This window comes from Podarcis tiliguerta (assembly GCF_965153285.1).
Source record: "Podarcis tiliguerta genome assembly, chromosome: 1".
Taxonomy (NCBI): domain Eukaryota; kingdom Metazoa; phylum Chordata; class Lepidosauria; order Squamata; family Lacertidae; genus Podarcis; species Podarcis tiliguerta.
The window spans coordinates 61,982,917-62,010,167 of record NC_139534.1 but is presented as its reverse complement, the minus strand read 5'-3'; the positions used below and the strand labels follow the sequence as shown (position 1 = coordinate 62,010,167).

At 41.1% G+C, this 27,251-nt stretch overlaps 1 protein-coding gene across 3 annotated transcripts in view; it reads left to right on the top strand.

Annotated features, from left to right (window-relative positions):
* Positions 1-27,251, top strand: part of MOB2 (MOB kinase activator 2) — a 100,298-nt gene that overhangs the window by 22,732 nt on the left and 50,315 nt on the right. The window contains exons 1-2 of one of the 3 annotated variants that reach the window (XM_083425703.1): positions 25,167-25,297; positions 26,216-26,293. The exons of 1 other annotated variant lie outside the window; for it this stretch is intronic. Coding sequence is in view for 1 of the 2 variants with exons in the window: in XM_083425701.1 (XP_083281827.1) it covers positions 25,260-25,297 (38 nt within the window). In the remaining variant the exon portion in view is untranslated. Of the gene's footprint in view, positions 1-24,682; positions 25,298-26,215; positions 26,294-27,251 lie in introns of those variants that run through there. One more of the 3 variants, XM_083425701.1, reaches the window with a different exon arrangement.

The following is a 27,251-nucleotide window of genomic DNA, read 5'->3' as shown; positions in this document are numbered from 1 at the left end:
ATAGCAAGTCTGCCGCAATAGTACTTTGACCTGGAAACCACAGGCTGCACACCACCTTGTTGTGCGGGGAAGTGAGCCCAGCATTTGATGCCCAACCCAGCCCTCCTTCTGCCTTCCCAAAGCCAGGTAAGCAAGGCACCAGGTTTTGGGAATGAGGTGTGAGGCAGGGTTCGAGAGCCCTCCTACCTCCTTCTCAAAGCTGGGAAAGTGCTAACTAGGCTTTGGGAAGGCTGTGGGAGGACTCTAGGACCGTGTCAGAGCACCCCTGTCTCATTCCCAAAGCCTAGCATTTCCCTTACCTACCTGGCTTTGGGAAGGCAGCACAAGGGCTGGAGGGGCAGGCATCAAATATTGCCAAGGGCTGCCCTTGGGTTGCACATTAGACACCCTGATATAGAAGAAGTGCTGTTGGGTTGCTGAGATGTAGTATGCTTTTTTGCAGGCTGTAGCAGAGCAGGGTAGACATTTTGAGCTATTTTAGGCTAATTCTTATGGCTCTAGATCACAGAAGTTTGCTTTAAACAGAAGTTGTTGTTCTTCAACCATGCATCAAACTGTGTTTGCAGATAAGGACTCTGAACTGTAAACTGGTAATTTACTAAAAATATCTCCTCTGTGGACCAAAGTAAGGCATACTATGATCTTGTAAAAGTAATCATGTTACATATGTAATCATGTGGGGCTTTTGTTTTACCAAACACAGCATCTAAAATTTAATTTCCACCTGTCAAGAAACCCCTGCATTTTGCTTAAGGGTGGAAAGTGACATGGGTAACTGCTAGCTTTATAGTCACAGATAGGAAATCAGCCATTGCTATGTTTCTTATTTCCAGTGAGTGTTAATGCAGCCTGATGCTTGCATAGCATCTGAAAGGCCTTATTTGAATACCTGCTGTTTCTACCCTTACTCCAACTTAAGACTACAAAATGCTGATAGAGATAGCTTTACCATCAGCCAAATATTTTGTTCCTCTTCCATAGCTCCCTTTTGCTTTGATAGACATCTAGGCTGATAAAAAATTCTTGGAAACTTGAAAGTTTGTGCACTATTTTCTAATATTTTGGTTGGTCCACTAAAAGTATTGTCCTATAAAATGGACTTTGGAGTTTTTCTTATGGGTCAGCGCAGCTATCTTTACTTTTCATGCTAAATGAAATATTCAGATTGCTTGTTGAGCTTGCAAATAATTTGGGTATTTTTCTCCTATATGAGCAGCTGCTGATTTATTCATCCAACTGACACTTGCATCATTTAGTTCTGTCATCACTATGCTCTTTCAATAAGCTTCATGTTCTAACATACTCCTGTTCTTCACTGCCAATTTGTGATTCACTTCTCTTGAATTGCCACTTAACTTGCAGAACTCTCTCTGCAACTTTTCCACCCCATAATCATCTAGTGTCCCTATTGTCTCTGCTTTGACTTCACTAGTGAACCAGTAGATTTGTTTGTTTACCTGGATGGAAACCAGGATAAACCATGTACAGGAACCTTGTGACTTACATGCATTTAGCTTGTATGCATTCAGTTTTAAGCGCTTGGCAAGAATAAACAAACAAGTAAATAAATAGGGGGTTGGCATCCAAGGGAAAAAAGACTTCAGCAACCCCACCCATCATTGAACCCAATGTGTTTTAACAATACACAATTTTTGACTTTACGTGCTGTCCTCAGAAGGTAACCCCCTTGTAAGTTGAGAATCACCTGTACTAAAGATGATAAATTCTGAAATGACAATATTTCCTTGCTAAAGGTGCTGAAAACAAAGGTGGTATGTGAAACACTTGCAAGAGCAAAATCATTCAATTGGTAACACTAAGAAGGTGCTTTTTGCCTTTCTTAAAATACTCCTCAAAATAAAAACAAAACTGATGCCCTCTCAGATACTTTTAATATAATCATATAATCATACAATGGTAGAGTTGGAAGGGACCCTGAGGGTCATCTAGTCCAACCCCTTGCAATACAGGAATCCAAGCATGTCATAAATGACAGTTGGCCATCCAGCCTCTGCTTAAAAATCTCCAAGGAAGGAGAGTCTACCACCTTTCGAGGGAGTTTGTTTCACTGTTAAACAGTTCTTACTTTCAGAAGGTTTTCCCATATGTTTAGTTGGAATCTCCTGTCTTGTAACTTGAAGCCATTGGTTTGGGTCCTACTCTCTCCAGAGCAGGTGAAAACAAGCTTGTGCCATCTTTCATGTGACAGCCCTTTAGATATTTTAAGATGGCTATCATATCTCCTCTCAGTCTCCTCTTTTCCAGGCTAAACACACCCAGTTTCCTCAACCATTCCTCATAAGGCTTGGTTTCCAGACTATCATCTTGGTCGCCCTCCTCTGCACACATCCCAGCTTGTCAATATCTTTCTTAGATTGTGGTACCCAGAACTAGGCAGAGTACTCCAGAGAAGAAACATTTTGAAAGCCAGATCCCTCCCCAGGGAGCAAGGGAGGGGCCACCTTAGCTTGTTGATGAGCAGCTCATCAGGCTATTCAGCCTTTCCTCTCTTTGCCTCAGGCAGAATGAGTATTTGTTTTGTTGAAGTAGCAGCCCTCCCATAAAAAGGGCATGTTCCTCAACCACTCTATTATAATGACTCAGCAGGGCACACTGTCTCTTTCCCCCTTTGAGACACTCTGATGCTTAAGTGCTATGGGTATAAAGCCACCTTCTATCTGCCTTTATTATGCAGAATGGCTGAGGTTTGCAATTTTATTTAAAACCTCATTGCATTGTCAAACTACAAAAATAGCAATTGGAAGTGATGACACATCTTTTTGGGGCCACAACAGATCAGTAGGGAACTGAAGCTTAAACCAAACAAGAAGCTATTAGTATCTCATCTACTTTTGTAATGGCTCTTTTCTTTAATAATTTGTTACAGATTAGTGCTGATGGAAGTTAGCATTGATTACATTTCAGCTACCCACCTACATTTTTCTCAATCACATATTGGTGCAATAGAAAGATGAGTGTAATAGTCCCCATGTTTATTTGGAGGTAGAAAGGCAAAAGTAGGCAGTGTTGGAACTTTCAGTTTGTTTTGCTTAGCAAAAGCTTAGGTGCATTTCCTATTTGTAAATACGTCATACCAGTATTCACATTTCTCATTTCCTGTCCATTATAATTACTGTTTTCCATGACTTAATTGTGCCTGCTGTGTAGAAAATATTTTTAATAAAAGTGTATTATATCTCATTAAAATTTAATGTATTGTTTGTATCTGACCTCATCTGAATGTCAGTATTGCAATCCAGCACTTCTCATTTCTGCTTGATTTTCACCTGACTCTTCCCTCCATCCCACTGCCCAGCTTGTTAAGTGTTGCATGCATTTTTTTTCTTGAAAGAGAAAAGGGCAGAGAGTAATAGTTGCAATGCATCAGAACCCCTAGCACTGTAAGGTCTTATTGGCTGTTTGAAAGTACAGTGGTACCTCTTGATATGAATGGGATCCGTTCTGGATCCCCATTTGCATCCTGAAGCGAATGCAACCCGAATGCAAATTGCGTGGGTCGCAATTTGCCGCTTCAGCGCATGCACATGATGTCATTTTGACCGTGTGCGCATGTGCGAGCGACGAAACCCAGAAGTAACGCGTTCCGTTACTTCCAGGTCGCCGCAGAGCGCAACCCAAAAACACTCAACCTGAAGCATATTTAACCCGAGGTATGACTGTATGAAGCTATTTCCCTTGCTATTCCCATTTAGGTTTCTTGGGTGTGTGAGAAATTTACAGTGGTTGAGGTGAGGAGTCCTATCCCATGCTACATTGAGAAGTAAATATGTATGTTGAATTCCCCAGGGCAAGAGTATATGTTTAAATTGGGATATATTGTTGGAACTTAGAAAATTTGTTCTCCTGTTGATGTAAATAGCAACCCAGCCACACACTGCACAGTCCCTTATGCAAACTGCTGGAGTGAGAGATGCTGCTTCTGAATCCTGCTAAAGCAGTGGTGTCCAAACTTTTGATGAAGATTTGATGAAGGGGGGGTGGGGTGTCAACCAAAGGGCCGACCAAAGTTGTTGACCTTTTCCCTTTTTTAGGATTTTACCCCAGGAAATAAGCTGCCTCAGGGGCCGGATTAAACCAACCGGCTGGCCGGATTAGGCCCCCCAAAATGGACTTTGGACATGCCTGTGCTAAAGGCACTGCATGGATTTAGTGGTTCCGGGACATTCTGAATGAAATTGTTTACCTCCAGTTCAGTCTGACTTTAGGCTTGGTTTTGGAATGTAAATTACTTTGGTAATTGATTTGTAGCAGATAATGTACAGGGGATGGAACTGCTGTGAATTATTATTTTTAAAAGTAGCAGCCTAAATGTATTTGCATTCATTGTGCTTACTCATGGCATTACCAACTCATCGATCCCTAATTTGTTACAGCATTTCTTTCATGTACGATAGAGTAGACCAAGATAAACCAGTAATGTATAGCAGTTCTTTCTTTATGAGAAACCTTAAAGCTGACCCAGAAAGAGAAAGTGTATCTTCTTTGATACTTTGTCTCTATAACTTGCCTGCCTGGACAGAAATTTTATACACACATCATTGCATTAAAAGGTGGACCTGTACATTGTCTCTTGTTCCTCTAAGCTGGCGAGGAGGCATTGGAGGGTGAAATTCAACTTTTTTGCTTTGGTGAATGTTCTGTCATTCTGAACATTGCAGCTTGCCAGGCAGAATGATCTCCCCTGGCAATAGAGGGGAGGAAGTCCCATGGTGCAAGCAGATGCCCTCGCGCTGACCAACTTCATTAGGTGAATCCTACCCAGAGTATTTTGTAGTAGGCAGGAAAATATTAGGTAAGCAGTGATTCCAATGTCTGCGGACAAATGCTGGCTCCCTCGGCCTGTAGAGCGAGATGAGCGCCACAGCCCCAGAGTCATCTGCGACTGGACCTAACGGTCGGGGTTCCTTTACCTTACCCAGAGTATCTTGTAGTAGGCAGGAAAATATTAGGTAAACAGTGATTCCAATGTTAATGTTATTGGATTCTTTTCTTTACAAAAACCCAAACAGGAGATGCTAAATGCTGTAAACTGCCAAAATCAGCCTTGTTTTGTAAGCTCTTATGCAGTGCCTGGCGTGCTCTGGTCCATGGGGTCACGAAGAGTCGGACACGACTAAACAACAAGAAATGCACTAAATGTATGCTGTGAAGGAGTTGAATCCTGTACCTCTTGGAATTAGGTCTTTTAGAATAGCTTAGTCTGCTTCTCTTAAGCAGCTAACCTGCTGATGACTCAGTCAGCAGAGGGATGCAGGCATACCGCACCCTTTGTAGCTAGCCATTTATTCATGCTTCCTTGTGGATTTGCTCAGTGTTAGGAGACTTGGATGTGTTTGGATACTCTTTCAGGAGTGAAGTCTGCCTGTAACTATGCAAACATGCCCAAGTGTGTTGGCTGGGCTCTCATTGTGTCTGAAAATTGGCCTGCTAAATGCTTCCAGCTTGAGAATTCTTAATTTAGGATGAAAATTCACTTTCCAAGCTTCTCGAGACAACAGAAACAACACTTCCAAAGTGACATGTTCCTCTGTGTTTTCGATATCTCATGTGCTTTTACCCTCATTATGGACAGTTTGAGTTTGCCTTCAGACATGCCCCTTGTTTAGGGAACAACTAAATTATTAGACCATTTGTTCGCATATACTTCATTTTTAATGGCATACAAAAATCCACAGGTTCCTTGTTTGATTATCTTTTACTCACCAGAGATGACCAGGAGAATGTCTATTTGCAGTCCTGTTTTAATGTTCTTTTTTGCTGAAGAGGAATATTCAAGAGCTATTCTTCCTTGATGCTCTAAAATGTAACGCTAAAGATACAGTTTATAAAAGAGAAGATTGAATCTTTAGCTACTCCAGTTACTTGGTTTGAAACTTTTGTTTCTAAAATAGTTATTTTACACCTTTTTTCTTGTAAGCTAAAAACGAAATAACAGTGATATACAATGGTACCTCGGGTTACAGACGCTTGAGGTTACGCGTTTTCGGGTTGCGCACCACACTGAACCCAGAAGCACTGGAACAGGTTACTTTCGGGTTTCGGTGCATGCACAGAAGCACCGAATCGCAACCTGTGCGTGCACAGACATGGCGCTGCGGGTTGCGAACATGCCTCCCGCACGGATCACATTTGCAACCCAAGGCTCCACTGTATTTGGAAAACCTGATACAATACTAATCATCCACAAACACTTGCCTGCAATATATGGATATACACACTAAGAATATGTAGGGACTGAAGTTGGAATATCCTTTGTTAAGTATTGAACTGAAATGCCTACATAGTGCAAGGAAGGGTGGCAACAGTTGTCACAAATAACATTGGCCATGACCTCTGCTTGTTTTGTTGCTCACTACTTCCAGCTGGGAAATTCTTGGTGGTATTAGATCCCTTTACTTGGAAATCCAAATGTTAATTATTTTGCAGACACAGCCTACACTACTTGTCTGATTTACTGAAGCTTGAAAAAAGTACTTTTCAAAATGTTCTTATCGTAATCTCTACTCTGTAATATGATACACTCTTTTTTGGGGGGGGGGGTCTAATACTACTTGAAAACTTTGCTTCCATCTGTTTGTGTTACTCTCCCTTCTCATGTTTCCATTTCACAACACTTGGTTTATTCTCCTAGTAATGAATTAGCACTTGCTGTTTTCTTGTCTCATTTTTATTTTCTGTCATTATGGGAATCATAATGTCTCATTTTTATTTTCTGTCATTATGGGAATCATCCACTCTAAAACTAATCTGTTTAGGAGAAATATTGCCTGGAATTAGTATATTCATATTTTGAAAACACTGGCACTGTGATTTGTTACATTGGTATTTTACTTTTGTATTAAACTGCTTAAATAATAGGAGGAAATGTGCTTTTCATCTGAAATTTTAATGAAACTTGTTGTTTCACATCTTAAACTTAGGGAGCCAGCTATCTCTGAAATTTGGTAGACTTCATCATCTCAGAAGAGGTGACCATGTCTTCATATTGCATCCAATTCTGGCAGAAAAATCAAACAGACCTTTCGTTTGACTTTTCCTTTCCTAAACTTCTTCTTTGTTTTTTAAAAAATCAAAATGCTGTCAATTTGGGAGGTTTAAAACACTGTAGAACCTGTACCAATAAATTTCATTCACTTTGGCCAAAGGAGAACAATAATAGCCATTTTAGATACCCCATTATAGTGAATGGGGAGAACAGAGCTTTGTTGTATAGAGCGTAACTCAGACAGAACCCAGAGCACAGATCAAAGTAGAGAGAGCACAACGTGAATCAAGCAGATGAGAATTTTTTAAAATATGGAGGTACATATAATAGTGGATTTGCATTCTGCCTGAAAAAGTTGGTCCTAAATATTAAATAGCTTTGATTTGCCTTCCAGTGCATGTTCCCTTCTGTGCAACTTATAAATTTGCTTGTAGTGGTGACTAATGTCTACCAGGCATCTTGTCAGTGCAGTGGAACATTTGCCCTTAGTATCCTGGTACTATTTAAAATGATAAGATTCCAACGTTTTTAATAGCTACATAAATGAATTGGTATCCTGTATTCTTTCATTAAGGTTCCAATAATGAACCCCATCAAGGTGAATAATTATCTAAATAAAATAGAGCAAAATGGGAACAAATGAATTTTATATTAAAATTAAAATCTCTTAATTGATATCTAACTTATCTGCCTTCTTTATGCTTAAGACAGCAGCACCCACTATTTTTAGAGACAGGAAACAATAAAACTAGCACATTTACAGTACAGGATGCTTTTGAGCTTTATCTGTGTCCAAGTAAAAAAAATGAATCTGCATGTATCAATTTTCTGTTTATCTCTCAAAAGGGAGGCTTGCAGTTATAACATGCCTGCAGAAACAATTTTTATAATGAGTTCTGTGGCACCTTAAGACCATTTTTGTGCCATGTGAGCCTTTGTTTTGTAGACTACAGCATGAAACCACTTTACTCAGTAAGGTAAAATGTTAGCAAAATGCAAGAGGTGCAATACTTAATAAAATCAGAATGATGAGTCTCTGTACCCCGATTTTACAGTATAGTTGAACTCTAGCAAAAAGAAGTTATTCTTGGCTATGCGTGTGTGTGTCAGTCCTCTGGATCCTAAGATACTTGTAAAATCCAATGAGACCTAGGCACTATTTGAAGATTTATGTTAAGACAAGATATGTAGTCTGGCTTTCATACTTCTTTTATAAAAGCAATTTCCCCAGTTGTAATTGCAGATGTCTCCCACAAGATGGGGCACACTCCTTGTTTTAAAGCAAGGTTATTTAATCCTTTCTCAATTGAATAACACCAGTGAAATGACTGAGAGTTCCCACCTTTTGGGGGAGTTTCCATTTCTTTTGGGGGGAAAGATTAAAACCTAGCATAGCCAGCAAAACAATTTGAACCAAAATGTTTCCTTTTAAGTCACGGAAGTGTTTGAATTCCTAATGTTAGGAAGACAAAGCAATGAACGAATTGCCTCTTTGCTTTTTGTATTGAATAATATTGATAGCATGGTAAGTAATGTTCTTCATAACTTTGTTTCCTGTTGAAGTGAGGCAGTGAATTTTCATAAATGGTGCTTAACACATGCCTGAAATGTTTTGGTTGTAAACATACAGATACAAGCCAGTGCTTTAGGTAACTGTATTTAGTGATATTCTCCCTTTGTTCGCATATGTTTCCAAATGAGTATGAAGGTGTTAGCTTATGTGTGGCAAGTGGTGATCCATCGCCATTAATAACTGAAAGCACTGATCGTTGGAATATTTTAAGGTGGGGTGACTAGAACTGAACACAGTACTCCAAATGTGCTCGCACCATGGATTTATAGAACAGCATTATGATATAGGCAAACTTATTTTCAGTTCCTTTCTTTATGAATTTGCCATTTTCACAGCTGCCAAATGGTGGGTTGACATCTTTGAGCTATCTACTATGATCCCAAGGTCTCACTCCTGGTCCGTCACCTCCAGTTCAGACCCCTTGAGTGTGTGTGTGAATTTAGGTTTTTTTGCTCCGTCATGCATCACTTTACACTTGCTTTCATAGAATTTCATTCGCCATTTTACTGCACATTCACTCAGTTTGGAGATCTCATTTTGGAGCTCTTCACAATCTCTTTGTTTTAACAACCCTGAACAATTTAGTTTCATCAACAAGCTTGACTTTAGTTTCATCAACTGCTCACTCCTAACTCTAGATCATTTAAGAATAAGTAAAAAGCACAGGTCTTAACATTGATCCTTGGGAGACTCTGCTCTCTACTTCTCTCCATTTGGAGAACTGTCCATTCCTACTCTTTGTTTCCTGCAGCTTAACCAATTCCTGAGCCACAAGAGGACCTCTCCTCTTATTCCTTGACTGCTAAGCTTACTTGGGAATCTTTGGTGAGGTACTTTGTCAAAAGCTTTTTGAAAATTCAAGTATACTATGTCAACCAGATCATCTCTATCTATATGCTTATTGACACTCTCAAAGAATTCTTATAGGTTTGTGAGACATGGCTTTCCCTTGCAGAAGTCATGCTGACTCTGCTTCACTGGGGCTTGTTCTTCTGTGTGCTTGGTTATTTTATTTTAAACCATACTTTACACAAATTTTCCAGGGAGAGATATTAAACTAACCGGCCTGTATTTTCCAGGAACCCACCATCCTCCCCGGATCCCTTCTTAAAAATTGAGGGTCCATTGCCAATTTTCCAGTTCACAGGTATGGAGACTGATCCGATGAACAAGTTACATATTTTTGATAGAAGACAAATGAGAAGCAATTTCTCATTTGAGTTCCTTGCGGACCCTTGGGTGGATGTCACCTGGAGCCAGCAATTTGTTGTTTTTTTGTTTTATCTATTAGGCCTAGAAGTTCATCTCTCATCACCACTGTCTTAGTTTTTCAGACCCTTCTACAAAAGTTAGTTCAGGCACTGGTATCTGCCATTGTGAAAACAGATGCAAAGAAATAATTTCACTTCTCCATAATCTCTTTAACTTCCTCTACAACTCCTTTTCCTCCCTTGTCTTTCAAGGATCCAGCTGCCTCCCTGAAGGGTTTTCTGCTACTAATATATTTAAATAGGGCTGCCATTTCTGAAAGATGGTGCTCAACAACTTTGGGGTTTGTCTATGGCAACCCTATATTTAAAGAACTCCTTGTTGTTCGTCTTAATGTTTTCAGCAATGTGTTCTTCAAAGTCTTTTAAAGCACTTTCTGTCTGCTTGCACTTTTTTTTGTCAGAGTTTGTGTTCCTTTTTGTTCTCTTCATTTGGACAAGCCTTCAGTTTTTTGAAGGAAGACTTCTTGCCTCTAATAGCTTATTTGACTTTCAAGTACCTTTTGGCCAGTGCCCCCCAAATTCTTACACCACTTTCCTTTTATTTTTATGCCTCATGACTTGATGGGGATCAAAATCAATATAATAAATCTTCACATCAGTAGTGTTGGAAATTCCCTGCTCACTGTTTCACTGGAATGGAATCCTTGTATCTGTTCTTCCTGTAATGACTGACTGGCGAAAGAGCAAGACAGGTATGAGCATGTATTAACTTCACCTGGGGGTCTTGAGAAGAGCTTTTTCAAAATTGGGAAGTAGTAATGTTTCCAGGGCAAAGTTTCAGAGGTGTGGGATATTGGAGCCATAATTTTTTACATGCTTCATTTACCTGGGTCAGTTTAGTGGCATCACTCAGCTTCTTAAAGAATATCTCTAGTAATAGTTACCGTATTTTTCGCCCTATAGGACGCACTTTTTCACCTCCAAAAATGAAGGGGAAATGTGTGTGCGTCCTATGGGGCGAATGCAGGCTTTCGCTGAAGCCTGGAGAGCGAGAGGAGTCAGTGCGCACCGACCCCTCTCGCTCTCCAGGCTTCAGGAGAGCCCCACCGCCAGCCCCACAAACTGGGGGGGAGAAGCCTGACTTGGTTAGAAGGCTGGCCGGGGGGAGAAGCCTGCTCCTCCCCGTCGCCAGCCCCGGAAACTCGGGGGACAGCGGGAGAGGCGCAGCGCGCCTTTCCCGCTGTCCGCCGACTTGGTTAGAAGGCTGGTGGGGGGAGAAGCCTGCTCCTCCCCGTCGCCAGCCCCGCAAACTCGGGGGACAGCGGGAGAGGCATGGCGCACCTTTCCCACTGTCCCCCGACTTGGTTAGAAGGCTGGCGGGGGGAGAAGCCTGCTCCTCCCCGTCGCCAGCCCCGCAAACTCGGGGGACAGCGGGAGAGGCGCGGCGCGCCTTTCCTGCTGTCCCCCGACTTGGTTAGAAGGCTGGCGGGGGGAGAAGCCTGCTCCTCCCCGTCGACAGCCCCGCAAACTCGGGGGAGAGCGGGAGAGGCGCCGCACGCCTTTCCCACTGTCCCCCGACTTGGTTAGAAGGCTGGCGGGGGGAGAAGCCTGCTCCTCCCCGTCGCCAGCCCCGCAAACTCGGGGGAGAGCGGGAGAGGCGCCGCACGCCTTTCCCACTGTCCCCCGACTTGGTTAGAAGGCTGGCGGGGGGAGAAGCCTGCTCCTCCCCGTCGCCAGCCCCGCAAACTCGGGGGACAGCGGGAGAGGCGCCGCACGCCTTTCCCACTGTCCCCCGACTTGGTTAGAAGGCTGGCGGGGGGAGAAGCCTGCTCCTCCCCGTCGCCAGGCCCGCAAACTCGGGGGACAGCGGGAGAGGCGCCGCGCGCCTTTCCCGCTGTCCCCCGACTTGGTTAGAAGGCTGGCGGGGGGAGAAGCCTGCTCCTCCCCGTCGCCAGCCCCGCAAACTCGGGGGACAGCGGGAGAGGCGCAGCGCGCCTTTCCCACTGTCCCCCGACTTGGTTAGAAGGCTGGCGGAGGGCTTCCCCCTCCTCCAGCCCCGCAAGCTCCCAGAGCGAGGCCAAAGCTGCACGCAGCTTCGGCATCGCTCTGGGTCCCGTTCTGGGGGCTGGGGGAGGGGGAAGCTCGGGCTTCCCCCGCCCCAGCCCTGCGCCTGGGGGGGAAAATTTTTTTTCCTTTATTTCCCCCCCAAATCTAGGTGCGTCCTATGGGCCGGTGCGTCCTATAGGGCGAAAAATACGGTACTTGGGTATAATTGTGAACTCATATTTCTTTTGACCACATATTAATAATAGTGCCACCAATCTTTTTTTAAAAGAATGTTAAGAATTTCATGTTTTGTAAATACGTTAACAGAAAAACAAGCATAAGGCACAGGGCTGCAACAGCTATCGATAACTTTGCCATACTATGATATAGATGATATAAAGGATCAGTATGGTTAAGTTGACAAGTAAAATGTTGAGGATCAAATGAGGAGTAGAAGGATTATGGCTTTGTTTCTTCAGCCCATGGTGAGAATAGAGCAAGTTACTTGTCCAGATGTCCATGGCTTCTGAAGAGGTGGATGTATTTGATGGTTTTTAGCAAAGTCTAAGAATCCCACCACAAATCCCAGCCACAAATGAGCCTGGTTTTGCCTTTCCCTTTAGGAATCTGACATGCCATGTAAGTTTTTTCCTGAAGAGCAGAGTTGCAAGCATTGTTCCACCAGTTTGTAATACTGAAATCAGGAGTGGTCTTCCAGCATTGAGTTGTAGATAGTCTTGTTGCAAGAATCAGGAAGGTAAGCAGTTAATATCCTCATTTATTCCTTCAAGTTTGGAGAGAACTGAATACTGTCTTTAATATTCTTTTGGTAGGACTTGAAAACAAAAAGAAGGGTGCGAGATAATTCTATGGTTCTGCTTAACCTCCCTTATAAGCATTGTGGTTGCTGGCACGACCTTGATGTTTACTAGTCAGTGTCTGCCAGACTGAATTTCAGATGTCAATGCCATCTTTTGAGCTCTCCAGTGCATCAGATCAGTGGCTACAGAATTTTCTTTCCTTTTGTTCATTATCAAATTCTTAAGGCAGAGATGGGGATGCTGTAACCATCCAGAAGTTGTGGGACTCTACAACACTCCTAATTCTTGAACATGGGCTATGCTGCCTAGGGTTCAAAGATCTAACATCATCTGGAGGCCCGCAGGTTCTCCATCCATGCCTTAAAGCTTAGCTGAGTGGTTCATACAGTGTCACCTGTGAGTTCACTGGAAGTTTGTCTAGGCTTAGGTTGCCCCTATAAAAACCCCTTTAAAAGCAATTTTTTTATCATGCTAAAGTTAGTACATTATTGTTGTTTAGAGGGATAGAAATGCATTGGTGGAGGGAGGCAGTGAGCGGGAGGCACATTTGGGGTACATTTGTGGAGAGTTGCGTTGCTCAGACCCATACATCAAAGTCTGGCAAATACAGCAAGTATGTCAGAGCAGTCTAAATGATAGAGGACAGTTAAAGAGCACAGTTGTTTGGAAGAGACTGTTTTCTTCGTTGGCAGAAGATAGTTGCTTGCTTTGAATAAGTTTTGGTATGCAGTATTAAAATAGAAACTTTAATACAGAAGCCCACTCACTTCCTGAGGGTAACCATTTGTAAGCTGCTAACTGCAGCCTAGCTCTCATATGAGAAGGGATTCAACTTTAAGCAGGAACAACATAATAAGTAGTTAGAGCAAATGAGGAAGCAAAAGCTAAGTCCCATTTCCTACAGAACTCATTGACAGTGGAGAGGACAATTTTGTGTATATAACATTTGAGCATTATACAAGCTGAATAAGTTCCTTCCTGTGTATTTCTTAAATAGTATACTCTTCTCTGAGTGTTTATATATGTTTTTCTGGCCAAACACACACCTTTCTGACAATAACTTTTAATTTTTTTATTTCTTTATCTGTTGCTGGCATGAGTTTTTAGTATAGGTCTTGCTTTACTAAACCCTCTTTAGTTTTTCACCATTTAGATGATTCTGTACAATTTCATCAGTTTCTTCAAGTTTTTCCCTGGGGTTTACTACCACTACTATCACTACTACTACTTACTGGGTTTCAAAATTTGTCTTACCCCTCATTGTTGAACATTATTGGCATACTTCTGCCTGAATTACTGGTCTAAGGCAGGCTCCTTCACACTACAATCCCTGGCCATTTGCCTTGCTGAATGAGGTTGATGGGGGTTGTCATCTAAAATATCTGGAGGGCACCATAGGTGTATGGTTCTTGTTTGAAGTGCATGCGTTCCCAATTCCAAATTGCAGGCAAACCCTGGGTATGGGAAATGCAGTATGACCCTAAAAGTATAGCAACTGCAATTTATTCTGATCTTAGCAAGTTTAGCAGGTGACTTATCACATTTAGCCCTTTTGTTACAAAATGGTTTCTTATCACGTATGTGTTTGAATCTTAGCATTAGGTAAATAACCTGGTGGCAGTGAAAAAACGTTCATCATACACTCCCCTGAATCCTGCATGCATCATTCACTCAATCCCATAGAAGACATTTGTTTGTTTTTGGAGCTACATAGGTAGTACAACAGTTGCTTTGCAAGTACTGGTACATGCTCAGCTGAAGGCAAGGGCAGTTACTATCTGGACAATACTGCTTAGAGATTTTTGAAATATTGAGCAGTATATAAATGCTTTCAAATAAATAAAATAATACTGCACTAGATAAAAGTGGGTAAGTATCTCTGAATAGGCCTGCCTTAACTTACTACCATCTACGAGTCCTGTGGTTATCGGAAGCCCTTGGAGTTTGGCATGCTAGACTTTCCCCCACAACGTTCATGTGGTTTACATGCTGCTGTGGTGTGGGGAATATGTGATATAGCGTGCTATGAGTGCTTGGTTTCTGTGTGCTGGGATTTCAACATATGTAGCAAGGTTTACCCTTTGTCACCAAACTCTGAAGGAACAGAACTCTATCTTGACCATCTTGCAGTAGCTGGGTATTACTAAATAGCACTGTCTAGAGTCTGATAAAAGAAGTATCATTACACTGCTTTTCCAGACTACTTTACTTCCTTCTGTATTGGGTCACCTTCCAGTGGTGTGCCTAGGTTTTTGACCCTGAGATTGGGAAATCATGCAAAACAAGTTGTTGGCAAAAAAAGGTATCAGAGGCATGGATCAATTCAGATACCTGTTTGGCATGTGATTGACGGATCAGACAACACAGTTGGAAAGACTGAATACTTGAAAAGCATGAGTATCTGATGTCTGCTCATACTTTGAAGGCATGGTTCTGATCTCTCTAGGCAGTTGCACAAATTTTTAGCTGTGCATAAAATATCTTTGTGTTTATTATTGTTTGCTGTGCAGCTAATAAATGCTGCTTCTTGATATGTCTGAAAAAGAATGAAAGTTCATTCACTAGAATTTGTCTAGATAAAGAAGTGATAATATACAGAAACTTATGTTGCTGCATTTTAGCATAGTTTAATAATTCTTGACATCCTGAAGGAAGTATCCAGTATTGATTGATTGAGAGAAGAGTACATTGGATAGATAGTTGCAGACTAATATTTCTATCTTTTATACTAAACCTGGGACAGCTCTCTATATAGATTACTTACGGGACCCACAGTACAATCCTATGAATTTCTTCTTCTGCTATACTTTTCCTTGAGACATTCTCTATGTAAGAAAAGAAAGGACTGGTGCCGTTGGTTAATTCATAACTAATCAGACCCAATCAATTTTATAGCTGAAATCACGTTAGACAGTTGCATAGTGAAAATAAACTCTATTTTTTGCAGGTGATTGCCCTAGGAAGCACGGCTATAAATACAAAAGCATACCTTTTTGAATGTGCTAAAATTGTATGTGAACAGTTTTCAAAACCTTCACTTAAAAAAATGTAAACAATACAAGGGAGCATGTGCTAGTCATTACTTAAAACGTTTACAAGAACCCTTGTAAAAAAAATAATTTCTAAAGAAAGCTTTTTATTTATTTGACTATAACATCTAAACTACATTGTATACTTTACTGATTTCCACCACCCCCTCGGCCCCAAATCATTTCTATTCAGATACTTTTGGCCATTGAAAAATACACTTGAGAAGTTTATACAGATTCAAAACTACCTGTCATGCTCCTTAAATCTTGCTTATTAAATAAGCAAAGCACGTTAAATCATATGGGCATTGGAAAGTTTCCCATATAGTTCTGCTTAGCAGACAATTTAAATTTTGACAACAGACTAACTATTCTTATAGCCAATCTATGATTTCTAGCTTGATTACATTTTTAGAAAGGCAGTCTAGAAATGTTAGAAATAAAGAAGTAAGCAAGCTAGTATTTATTTAAACCTGCACTTCCCTCTCCAAACACATTCAAAATGTCCCACAAGCATATAAATCAGTCTTGTGAGAGCAGAAAGGCATTTCTGCTCATAGAAAGCAGCTGTTCTGAATTCTCCCAATTTCCCTGTCACACTGCAGCCCCCATGTTGTCCCAGAGAGTCTGAGAGATGTCTTTTGAGGGGCCTGCAGCTGTAGTGGGTGAGCTAGGAAAGCCCTGTTGTGCAAGAAGGGTTGCACTCACCAACCCAATGGATACAACACAGTAACACACCAAAGCTTTAAAAAATCCCAAGACTAGCAAACATCACAATCTAAAAGTATGTAGCCTTCTATTAAGAACACAAGAGCCCTGCTGGATCAGACCAAAAGCCCGTTTAGTCTAGCATCCTATTCCAAAAGTGGCCAACAAGATGCCTATTAGCGACCACCACTTGGGTCATAAGTGCAATATCACTGTCCCCATTCATATTGTCCAAGTTCTTTACTCACAGGCATGCCATCTCCAATACTGAGGTGGTATAGAGCAATCATGACTAGAAGCCATTGATAGATAACCTTATCAGATAATTCATCAATGTCTGTGTATTCATTTAAAGCTGTTTGATTCATAGTTTTGTAACTCACATTTGAGCTGCTTCAAGAATTGTTTGTGAAGTAAAATAGACATTTTATAAAATGTCAGAATAGATAGAAGGGGTCAAGATTTTGTCATGCTCATTGCCTTGAGCAGTGTTCTAATGGTCATCTATAGCAGAGGTCAGCTAACTTTTTCAGCAGGGGGCCGGTCCACTGTCCCTCAGACCTTGTGGGGGGCTGGATTATATTTTGAAAAATATATATAAAAAATGAACAAATTCCTATACTCCACAAATAACCCAGAGATGCATTTTAAATAAAAGGACACATTCTACTCATGTAAATACACGCTGATTCCTGGACCGTCCACAGGCCAGATTTAGAAGGTGGTTGGGCCAGATCTGGCCCCCGGGCCTTAGTTTGCCTACCCATGATCTATAGCCATTGTTAAAGCTAAGACACTCCTCTTTGCTGCAAGAATTAGCAGTTGACCTGCATTAGAACTGGATTAGCTGCTTGAATAACCTGCTTTTCTGGACACTGGATACCCTTTTCTCCCTGTCTGCCTGATGGCACTTCAGAATATGAACGGCAACACCTGCCTTTAAGGATATTATAGTGGAGAGTGACATGATAAAACTAATTAAGGTTCGCTGACTTGGACATCATCTCTCAGTTCATTGATAGTGGTATAAGATAATTTACTTTTTCCACTGTTCAAACAAAGATGTGCTGCTTTAAGCTGCAGGAAAAGTTGTATAGTGATGAAGGAAGGAAAAATGGGAAAGGCATCAGAAGAGAACACCGGGCTTCAATATTCTCCTGGGCTGCAGAGGTGGCAGCAATGTTGAGAGATGCAACCTGAGAAGTTATCCATTCTGCTGTGGGTTGGTCAATGCAAAATATTCCTTTTGTTGATACATGTCTGAAGAGAGAAGGGCTGTATTGCCATAAAACATAATATGTGCTGTGATGTGCATGGAATACTAATATGCAGACTTTACTTCTCAATCCAACCTTTAAACTTCTCTGAAATGGCTGAATAAAATGTATAAAATTGCTTTCTGATTGATAATGATGAGGGCACAAGATGCTTTTGACTAAATAACTGACTTTTGTCCTTACGTTTTGGGAAAGTGTTCATATTAAAGCATCATGGATTCTTGGTGCCTATCACAGAGGAATATTCACATTTTTTGTTATCAGATGGTGATATTCTATTGTCCGTCCTTGAGTGGACCAAATTTCTACTTGTGCAGTGGGGTATGCCCTTCCTCTCCTTCCCCTCATTGCCCCAGAGAATCTTGGGGGTGGGGTGGGGGGAGAGAAATTCTTTGGAATAGATTTGTATGTGTGAGAACTGTAGGGTAAGAATGGAATGGATTTGTATGTGTGGGAACTGTAGGGTATGAATGGGCAGACTGTTACTTCTATTCACAGAATGTTGCTTATCATCCAGTATTGGCTAGAATACTCCCTATATATATTAGCCAGGTTGTTAATATGTACACCCTGTTTCCCCACCACCACCCCAAAAGAAGACTCAAAGCTGTTAACAGCATAAGCAAGTGAAGAACGTCTCTTACGAAAGGAAATTGAAAGAAATGTTAAACATATCTACAGTGCAGTGAAGCATTTTCTGTATGACACTTTCCCAGTCACATTGTGAGCAGCAGTGTAGGAAAAAGTAAATACAGGGAAACATTCTATTTAAGGCCTTGGATCCCTTAACTGAAGTCTGCCATCTGGATGGAGGATGGATGGTTTGTTCCTGGAACATATAGAAAGAAATTCCAAGGGCTAAAAATAAACTGCACTGGAGACAGGAAGCATTTGAGGCATGGAAGGGATGATGAGAGCTGCATAGCCTTGTTCTTGTTGCAGCAAGAATGAGAATAAATATTTTCTAATCTCCCAGTATCTCAATGCATTCTTGCTATAGGATGCCTTAGAGACTAAAACTGAGTCCACATGGAAAACTCTCATATTGTAGCCACTCCAAATAGGGGCTATAGTGAATGTAATAAGTTTACAAAATGGATTAACACTATCATCCTGATAACATCCACATGGCCAACTGCTTTCAGATGTTTAGTCCCACCAAACATATCCCCTCCCCCCATGGTATAGGATTGGAAATGTTAGTCAGTACTCAGAAAGAGGATGAAACTGTACAAAGGGACTGCAATCCTATGTACATTTAGCCTGGGAGTAAGGTCCATTGAATTCAGTGGGATTTGCTTCTGAGTATGAAGAATACTGGAATTTTGTGAATCTCTTGCAATCTCTAGATTTTAGATGCAGTATTTATACTTTGCTTTTTATGAAAATACTCAAAGTGGCTTACAATGATAAACAACAAAAACGCAGCATGAAGCACTACAATTACATATTCAATTTAATGATATCAAGAAGAACAGTAATATATTCCAGCTGCTTCTCTTGCTGTTCTGGAGCTCTGGTTGGTTATCACTCCAAAAAGTTATTTTCCCTTTGGCAGCCCCCCACCAAAGGGCAATCACCTTTTAGGTTCCATAGCTGTGTATATTTGTGGATCCCTTCGGGCTGCTCTGGACACCAATGATATATAATGCCCTATTTTATTTTATGTCTAAAATGGATGATTGGGGACGACGACTTTGTAAGGCTTCTCAGCTGGGGCTGCCTTCCTGTTGGTAAACAGGAGCATGGCTTTACAAGCTCATTATCAAGATATATGTGAAGGGATACTTGTTCAAAGTATAAGTTATCTTTCTGTGGGTCTGTCTGAGGACTGCAAGCAGGTAGGAACCCAGAGAATTCCTAGCAGAAGCAGTAAGAAGAGGGAAATACAAAGCCTTAAGATGGGATGAAAGAAGAACTCATTTATTTTTCATGTGTATGTAAATTATTTTCAGAAACTTTAAAATGTGTTAAGAGTTTTCAGTGTAATTTTCTGATATTAAGACAGATGGGCTTTAATCTTGAGAAGACTGCAACAGAAGAAAATAGGCTGCTACTTGATTCTGTGGAGAGACTAGGGATTTGGATCACATGTAATTCAGAAAATGTAACATCTATGAAAAATATATTCATGGGGTGTAAAGGAAGACTAGATATAATGGAAAATTTTCAGCATTAAAATGATAGTACTTCTAAAATATACTGGGCCAGATGTAACTAGAGTAGCAAAAAATCCACAAATCCTTTGGTCCATCAGATGTATTCATTTCAGTGGGCTTACTCAAAGTAAAACTTAGGTGAATACCACCTTTTGGAACAACTGTAAAAAAGGGAAATAGCATTTCCATGTATTAAAAAAATGACATGTCAATACATTTAAAAACGGGGGACTACCTTAATTATGTACCTGCCTAGAAGGTGTGTATTGAATGCGAGCGTTCCTCTCTACCTTCTGGCATTTTGCTTTCAAACCTCTTCCCACCAAGACATAATGCAGCAGTGTGAAACGTCTCACCTGTGGGCCCAATTAGTCACACCAGGCCTCACCATTTGACTGATGAGACCATTTTGACCAAGTTATACCTACATGATCTAAACTTATGTTATGAATGATGTCAGGTGTGGGACGGGGGAAAGATGTGATTGGCCTGAAATAGTGTTTGCAGGCATTAACAATCAGCTGATCTTCAGGGCAGCCCAGTGTCAAGTACATTACATGGAGAGAATGAGAGAATGAATGATTTCTGTAGGAAGGGGTGCAGTTGGCATATTAAAAATAGTTGGCAAAAAGCACTCCTGGCCAAACTACATCTTACTGTATGTAACTTCTGTGCATGCAGTGAAAGCCAGCTGCAGAGCTAAACAGAGCATTAATTGGGGCGGTCACCCCACCATGGGTCATTTTCCTATTTGGCATTGTCCCCATGAGAGTAAAAATACGTAAGATAACCCTTTGTGGTATGTCTTTGCATGGGAAAATTATGCACAGCTGCTCTGCCCTGAATCAAGCAGGGCAATTTCTATGAGGTTTTGGTGTTGAAATTATTATTAGTAGTAGTGTAGTAATAGTAGTGGTAATAGTATTTATTTATATCCCATCTTTTTCCCAGTATGGGAAGACTTACTAGAACAAGCTAAAAACATGGAAAAGTCTTTCATTAATATAATTAAACACTAATAGAATTAAAAGACTATAAAAAGATCCATTAAAAACACAGACAATAACAATAGACACACCACATTTTCCTCAGTTCCAAAATTCCTCTTGGAATAGAAAGGTCTTCAGCTGCTGGCAGAAGGACAGCAAGGCTGGAGCCAGTCTAATGTCCTAACTCTGGGATCGGCCACCGAGAAGGCCCTCTCCACCAAGGCTGCCTGTGATGGTGGTGGGACTGAGAGAAGGGCCTCGCTGAAGATCTCAGAGCCCAGGCAGCAGGTTCATATAAGGGGAAACGGTCTCTCACATAAAAATCCACCCCTGATTTGCCCAAACAATTTTTTAGTTCCTATTATTAGACAATTTGGAGACAGAAAACCCTTTTTGATCTACTTCAAATCATTTGGAACTTCCAGTAAATACTAATAAACTTTCTGCCCATTCTTGGCGCTCTTTTCTGCTCACTCTTTGGTCTGCCCGTAGGGTACAAGCCCTCCGTGCAGTGTGGAGGATTGAACTGTTCCTCCTGCTTCAGGTGATTGAGCTAGAGTAGCAAAGCAGTTTTGGTTATCGTGTGTGTGTGTGTGTGTGTGTGTGTCCCAGAGGGCTATTCAGATCAGGTGTGGTGTAAGTGTCCATCCAAGTATTTTTCTGGAGGGTTTGCTACTCTTTTTGGTCACTGCAAATATCAGCTAAAGCAAATCTCATTGCTTTTTCTTCCTGAACTCACGTCTCTTGCTCTCCCTCCACAGCTTTCCTCCTCCTAGATTGTGTCACTGGCTATATTTTGCAGCAAAGCCTTTTATACCAGCTTGGGAGGACTTGGGTGGAGCAAATTGGCAAGCTGAACAGTCGCTTCCTGTATCTGGGCAAATGTTGTGCCTCAATTACCTGATTGTTCCTTCTCTGCGGCAGGAGGGGGGGGGGGAATACTCCAGTAAACTGCAAGCTTTCCTCCCCCTCCCCCTTTATGTGCAATTTATGTAACTTTATGAACTTGGATCTCTTAGGAATAGTGGCTTCATGTATTTGGATATTTAAGAACTTGGCCACTGTCCAGCGTGCAGTTAAGCATGCTTATCTTGACTCTTAATTGTGGCTTTTGTTGATGGCTGCATCTAACAAATCTCTAAAATTGAAAAGGGGGGTTTACTCTGTGTGTTGTGGTAAAGAAGGACATTTTGTGTATCTCAGTTTATATATTTCTGTTTTTATTAAAGTAGTTTCACGCTTGTAGGTAGTTTTGTTCTATGTTTCAGAAGTAAGTTTGCAGACAGAACCAAGACTGTGTTGTATCAAACATTTTAAATGTATTTTAAGACAATTTTAGACATTACTTACTTAAAATAGTGTACTGAGTAATTGAACCTCAAGGGGGAAGTGAGACATTTAGCTTGGTGGGGGGCGGGGAGAAGTAAATTTTAACATGTACAAGCTGTACCTCCCATGTATGTGTGCCCCTCCCCCCAAGCTAATGGTTCTTAACGCCTGAAAACAGAAGTGACTTAGTATAATTTCCTTCATGTAAATTCCACCATTGGAGTTGTATCAGGAGCATAAAGCTCTTGCTAGTGCAGAAATCCCAGAGGCGTGACCAGATGCTACTTTGACCTCTGGGATTAAGTCATGCAAGACTTGATTTCCTGGTCCACTCATTATTCTCTTCCTGCCCGCGCACAAATGGACAGGGAAAGCAGTGCAGGAGCCCAGAGCTTTTCCCCAGCCTCATTCTGGGCATGAAGCAACATCTGAACAGCCCTTATTTTTTATGGTTTAATTTAAATGCAATTATAATCTAATCTAATTTGGTTTATAATTCTATTATAGGGTTTGGTGCTGGTTTGGATAGCTACGTGTCTTTGGATCACATTCTCTTTGCACTCCGAAAGCTTTTATAAATTGTATTTTGTGCATTGTGTGCCCCCAAGCCTTCTGTTGGTTTTAATGGACATTTTGTTGGTGGATTTCATGGGTAACAGTTTTTCATTTATAAGCTTTACTTTCTTCTAAGACCTTTGTCTCCAGGGTCCTTCAAGTATGGCTCCCAAGGCTCATTTTGATCTTTGTTTTAGTTCGGTTACTCTTCTAGTGGCTCTAACACATGGTTTATCAGGTGTGAGAATCTTGTCCTAGCACACTTTGGGAACTCTGAGTTCAGCCTTGTCTTGGAGCACTACCATATCCATGAGTTCTTTTAAAGAATCAGTTGTAGTGGTGCTGACATTTTGTCCAAATATGCAGTTTTGTTTGGCAGAATATGTCCTACCTACTCCATCATGAAACTTCCTGCCTAAGATTTGTTGTTTTTGTATTTGCATATGGTAAAAGCTGCAAAGAAACAGATGTCTGCTTATGTTTTAGCTTCCTGATTTAGGGCTGATAACTGGCTTGGTTCACACGTGAAAAGAAATGCCACCAACCTCTTGTTTCCTATTCTCCTATTCAGTGGTGCATCCAGTTTTGTACTATATACTGTATTTTTTCGTGTATAACACGCTCCCGTGTATAAGAATACCCCTATTTTTCGGGACTCTAAATTAAGAAAATGAAGGGAGATTGCCCAGAGTTGTTGAGCTTTTTAAAGGAGGGATTGCCAGTTGGATCTGCGCTGACACTTGCGCGTACCGCAAAAGCCACCTATCATCTGTCCCCTCACCGGCAGAAGCCACCAATCGCCAACCAACAGCAACAACAGCCAATCAACACCAGCCCTTGCCGCAGCCACCAATAACACACCCAATAGCCGCTGATAATCTCCGGCTCACAACAGCAACCAATCCCATGTCCGTGTATCAGACACCCCACAATTTTTAACATGATTTAAAAAATATAAAATCCTTGTCTGATACACAAAAAAATACAGTACTTTCCTTAAATGGCTCATACTTGCCTGCTGATTCCAGTTAATTTTTCTTCTCTCTGGTTCTTATGTAATACATTAATTTGACCATAATGCTAAAATCCCACATTAATGCTATTTAGAGTCCATTTCATTACATGCCTGAAATGCTACCCTATGTTGCAGATGTATATACATAATATCCTAGGTTTAAACCTGTGAAGATACAAATCCCTCAGGTATTCAGAGCAAATAATAATGAACTGATGGGATGTTCACACAGGCTGTTGATAACCTTACATCTGACTCATCTGAGTTGCTTAACAGTCTGGGCACATAGGATGCCTTTCCTTTAATCCTTGTTTTGATTCTCCTAAATCTTGAATAGCTTGAAAGCTTGTTTTTCTTACTTCAAAAGCAAGCTAGTCCAATTAATTTACTCTTGTACTCTTAGAGGTCCATATTATATGATTTGGAATTTCCATGCAGAATGGGATTCATGTTGGGATTGTGATGAAATCTGCATATAGATTGTGTGAAGATCTTGCATCTTTCCCTGTCGCTTGCATATTTTGTCCATGTGCTAGGGAACCAACTGCAGCTTCCTAATGTGCATATACAAACTCAGAACCACAATTTACCATTTGTGTACATGTTCACATTATATTCCTCCTTGGAGGTGCTCTCCGTGTAGTGTGAAGCAGTCCTTGTTTTATGGAACCACTGCAGGTGCTGCAGTTCGAGTCTCATTTTAAAAATGCTTAGAACATTACATAACAGTTATAGTTCTGTGCTATAGAAATTGTGTGGGTCCACAGCATATTGCTAAACAGTCAGGGAGCGGCAGGCTGTACAGGAAGAGAAGCTAAGCAGCCTAATCAGAGACAGTGTGATCTAGTGATTTATGCAGGGCAGCCTGCCCGGGACTGGACTATTAGAAGCATTTCTTCCTCTCTGCCCCCCCCCTCCCATGTGCAAGACTCGAGAGCAGCCTGCTTTTTGTGTTAAATGTAGCTGTCCCACCTACCCTCCTGCTCGGATGTCTGCGGCTTGATCTCTTTTTTGTGATATTAAATATTCTGGACACCAGCTACTTTGATTTGTTTCTCATTTGCCTTGTTCTGCTGAGGCAGTCATAAATACTTGAGCAATAAGTCAAGCAGGCTTGAGAGGAAGAGGGAATATCTGAAGCTGCTTTCAGACTAATTAGAAGAGGGCAAAACATAGCAAACTTGATTCATCTTTGTCATTATCCTTTGAAACTTAGAGAGGACGTAACATTCTTTATCTTTTCCTTTTGCTTTGCTTCAGCTGCCAAATTCTGCTCCTTTTTGGAAAAGGTTTTGAGGGTTTTGCTTGTAAAGAGGTGGAGTATTTTACATCCTCAGGCTCTTGTTTTGCCTGAACTGATTTCCTTTATATTTCCTGCTAATTGGCGGTTTCTGATTGTTCCCAACTGATGACTGTGTGAAACAGGAAAGACGTTCCCTGACCAGCAAAAGACTTTCTGACAAACAGGTGCTTCGGTTCTCATTAAACTAGGACAAGCAGATTCCATTCTGGATTTTTTCCTCAAATTTTTGTCTGCAAGCATGAGACTCAAGAGGAATGGGTCCTATACATTGAATAGGTAAGGAATGATAACCACTTTCATTTGTTTCATACTTTCCACCCCCCACCCTTCAAATGGTATGGAAAGGTATAATTTGTTTGACAGTTGAGACAGTTGTTTTCCAAAGTTTTTCTATTGCTATTGCTGGTATGATCACATATTTGCTTACTGTATTTATTTACTGACTTTTAGTGGGAACTGAAGCAAGACCAAAGCATGAGTATTCTTGTTTGTTTGTTTTTTGGCAAACCTATTTCCCATTTTTTGCTTGTCCTCACAATACCTCATTTGGTAGATCACTCTTGTTCCTGATTTACAGAAGGAAACTTAGACAAGGAGAAAGTGATTTGCCCAAGGTCAAACTGTGAGTTCATGACTTATGTGGGATGAGCTAGGTCTTTCAGGAGTAAGTGCCAGCTTTCCAGCTGGGCCACATGGATTCCTAAATGTGAAGGAATGGAAAGGTGCCTTGGTATTTGAAAGAAGCCCAACTCTTAATACAATTCTTAAAGTTTCTGCACATGATCTTTTTCCTAAAAAAAACCATGTTTGCTTTTTCCTTAACTCCTAGAAAATTGATGCAGTGGAAAGTGCTTTCTGGTGCAAGAAGATGCTAGAGTTTAACCTGAAATCTTGGATTTCATTTTGGAGTTTTAAATACAACATAAAGCTCATGGGAAAACCATCCCACTTTACACTTAGTTTTGTAGCTCAGTTTTACCTTGAATATATCAATTAGTTACAGCTATATTTAATAATGCTTAGGTCTGGAAGATATGAACATGTTAGACAACAGCTTGCTTTTAAATATTTTGAATAAGATTACCATATGTTGCTGAATCCTGTGTTTTGTAGCAGCTTGCTATGATAACTTTATACATAGATTTGACAGCTTGTTTAATGCCATAAATTGTGAACATTGCTATTGTTTTGTAGATATCGGAAACATTGTAGTAATTCCTTTTTAAAGAGAAGACTCTTAAAGTGAGGCAAAGTGCAGAAACAGCTTCCAAGGTTTGTTAGTCTCTTGAATCCTAAATACACTTTTGCTGTAAGATCTATTGACTACAATTGATCTAACTTTTTAGTATGTCTTTGGATTTTCTGCTAAATCTTCTCTTCAGTTAGTGTTCGTCCTAATTCATCCTGTGGTGAAATAACTAGATAGGAATCTTTTGAACCAGTGTTCATAATGTTTCAGAAGCTCCTGACAACCAGGTGGTTTTCAGACACTACAGAAGCTGCACAAGGGGGCTTGGCAGATGCTGTAAATTGGCAGCACCTGTCAGGCCCTGCCCTTATGTGCCCCACATTTGAAATTTTATGAGGCATCAGGTGAAGGGCAGAAAGTGTGGCTATCCCAAAATGTGCTTGTGGGCCAAATGAGGAAGCCTAGCAGACAGGTTTGACCTGTGAGCTGGATGCTAGGCACCCCAGCCTACCCTCTAGCACTCAGGTAGCAGTATTATGGAGGGAAACTCACAGACATTCACTTGAACAATAGCAGCTTTAAAAGCTCACTGAGAAAGAAAAGTATTCAACTGCTGGTGAAACAAAGTAAAGATAAGATTCATTACTTGATGCAGGAGGTCCACACATAGGCTGCTACCATAGTAATGCACAATGGGGGCTTCTCTAATGACCAGACCTTAGAAGGCAGTGAAATGCACAAGAGAGTTGCTTAAGTTGAACTTTGAGGCCACAAAGAGTGACATGTGCTGCTGCTGCTGCTGCTGGACTGATCACTCGTAGCCAAGTAAGATTGTCTTCCATGAACACGATCTTAACTTTCCGACTGCTGGGTGGTGACCTGACTGGGCACGGTGATCCAGTCAGGGAAAAAGGGAGGCAGACTGTGTTTAGGGCACCTTTTCTAGCCCTTCCCCCTTTCCGGGGTGAGCAGAGTGCATCCTAAATAGGACTGCTCAGTTGTGGATACAGCTGCCGAGATACTAAACTGCCTCATTCCTTG